The sequence below is a fragment of the Chiloscyllium plagiosum genome, unplaced genomic scaffold (genome assembly GCF_004010195.1).
Source record: "Chiloscyllium plagiosum isolate BGI_BamShark_2017 unplaced genomic scaffold, ASM401019v2 scaf_53002, whole genome shotgun sequence".
Lineage (NCBI taxonomy): Eukaryota > Metazoa > Chordata > Chondrichthyes > Orectolobiformes > Hemiscylliidae > Chiloscyllium > Chiloscyllium plagiosum.
Genome location: NW_025206504.1, coordinates 6,374 through 8,352, shown reverse-complemented (window position 1 = coordinate 8,352; position 1,979 = coordinate 6,374). Strand labels below are relative to the sequence as shown.

General features: G+C 49.0%; 1 protein-coding gene across 2 annotated transcripts in view; it reads left to right on the top strand.

Annotated features, from left to right (window-relative positions):
- The window catches only part of LOC122546517, a 2,921-nt gene extending 1,081 nt beyond the window's left edge, over positions 1-1,840 (top strand). The window contains exons 3-4 of one of the 2 annotated variants that reach the window (XM_043685213.1): positions 366-473; positions 863-1,840. In XM_043685213.1, coding sequence (XP_043541148.1) covers positions 366-472 — 107 coding nt within the window. In that variant the 3' untranslated portion in view covers position 473; positions 863-1,840. Of the gene's footprint in view, positions 1-365; positions 474-858 lie in introns of both variants that reach the window. The other variant, XM_043685212.1, reaches the window with a different exon arrangement.
- The last annotated feature ends 139 nt before the right edge of the window (positions 1,841-1,979 follow it).

Sequence of the window (1,979 nt, the reverse complement as noted above, 5' to 3'; positions counted from 1 at the left end):
TGTGTGTGTGTCTGTGTGTAAGTGTGTCTGTCTATGTGTGTTTGTGTCTGTGTGCCTGTGTGTATGTATGTGTCTGTGTGAGTGTGTGTCTGTGTGTATATCTGTGTGTGTGTGTGTCTGTGGAGGTGTATATGTGTGTGCGTAAGTATGTGAGCGTGTCTGTGTGCATGTGTAAGTGTGTGTGAGTCTGTGTGTGCATGCAAGCATGTATTTGTGTAAATGAGTGTGTGTGTAAATGAGTGTGTGTGTGAGAGCGTGCGTGTGTGTGCACCAACACATCAATGCCACAAGGAAATGTTGAATGGTGTCAAATGCCCCGTCATTTCCAACCACCTTCTCAGTTTCTGTTCCGTCTCCCCTCTCAGATCCACAATTCAACCTTCTGTCGCTGACCATCTTCGGATTAAGGATTCTGTTTGTGAAGAGTATAGTCTTCAACGTGCTGATGACTATCCGTGTCTGGATCTCCTGAGGTGAGAGACAGACGGCTCAGTGTCTCCCTCTGGCTCTGTTGTGGGGGGGGGGGGGGGGGGAGCTGTTGCTGGTGGGACTGTCCCACAGTGAGAGAGGGTGGAGGGGCAGACTATCTCCTGGCTGGAGGGAGGGAAACATTCAACTTGACCCACCCTGTCTAGCCCTGTCCGAAGTTGGCCAGTTTCTGTGAGACACTCCTGCCCTGATTATTGCAGTGGACTCAGACCCCGTACTTTCTAATCGCGTTGGAATTTGATTGGTTTGGATGGGAACTACCAGGGGTAGGACTCTGGAATGAGTTGGCACCATCTGGGAAGATCGCGTGGTACCCTCTCTGATGCCAAGATCTGAATATCTTCTCTCTCTCTCTCTCTCTCTGACCAGGTAGACCGGCAACTGTGAGCGTGTTTGTGCTATCAAAAATTCTTCGTTTGAAGACTCAGCAATATCTGCTCGGATTGTGACTGCGACAGCGTGTAAAAACGCGAGCGATATGTGTGTGTGTGTGTGTGTGTGTGTCTGTCCTTGTATATATCTGTAGACTTGTGCTTTCAGGAATCTCTCTCTGAATGTAACGATTTGGGTAATGTCTACTGGAGCCTCACTGAGTTATCCATCTCTGGCGTCTCTGGCTCCTGGTCAATTTCAGCTCGTATTCGCGAGGGAAGCGGGAACCGCATGAACGGTGGGTTTTCCCTTCTCCGTGTCCCATCGGGAGGGGAACTGCGGTACGCGTTAATGCCCCATGTCCTGTAATGTTCCCCCACCCAGCCCCCAACACCGACAGCCCCAGGAAAGACGAGGAAGAAAATCCACTCTAACCTGCGAATCTTTCTGCGTCTGCTAATGTTCCTCTTGTGTCGGAGATGCTTAATCTCTCCCTCTTTCCCCTGTGCTCAGAAGGCTCCCCATCCCACCCTGCTCCCCCCTCTTCCCTCCAAATGCCGTCTCTGGACAGGGCTTCATCCCTGTCAATACACTCCACACAATCTCCATCGCCTCTACTCTCCCCCCCACCTAATCGATCCATCCCTAACTCTGAGGTTAAACTCCGACGGTCAAATTCCAAAAGATTGGATTTGGCCGTGTTTTAGGTCTTTGTGTGTGTGTGTGTGTGTGTGTGTGTGTGTGTGTGTGTGTGTAAATATCTGAAGCGTAAAGGAAAGCTACTGTATATGAAAAGATATTGAATAGTCAATACCATTTGTAGACTTAGACCCCACTGGGGAGATTACTCGCTGTTTTAGATGTGACGGGGCTCAGTAATGTCCTGCTTTGCAAAGAATTTCTGCCAGCTTTACAAAACCTTGCCAAATCTTTCTCATCGTGCTTGCCCAATAAAATATATCTTTTATGATCAAACCGACCCTGAGCTTTGGTCATTTTGTACTGCTCACTCTTACTTGCATTGAGAAACCGGCAGTGTGTACACAGACATACACACACACACAGACACACACAGACACACACACAGACACACACACAGACACACACAGACACACACA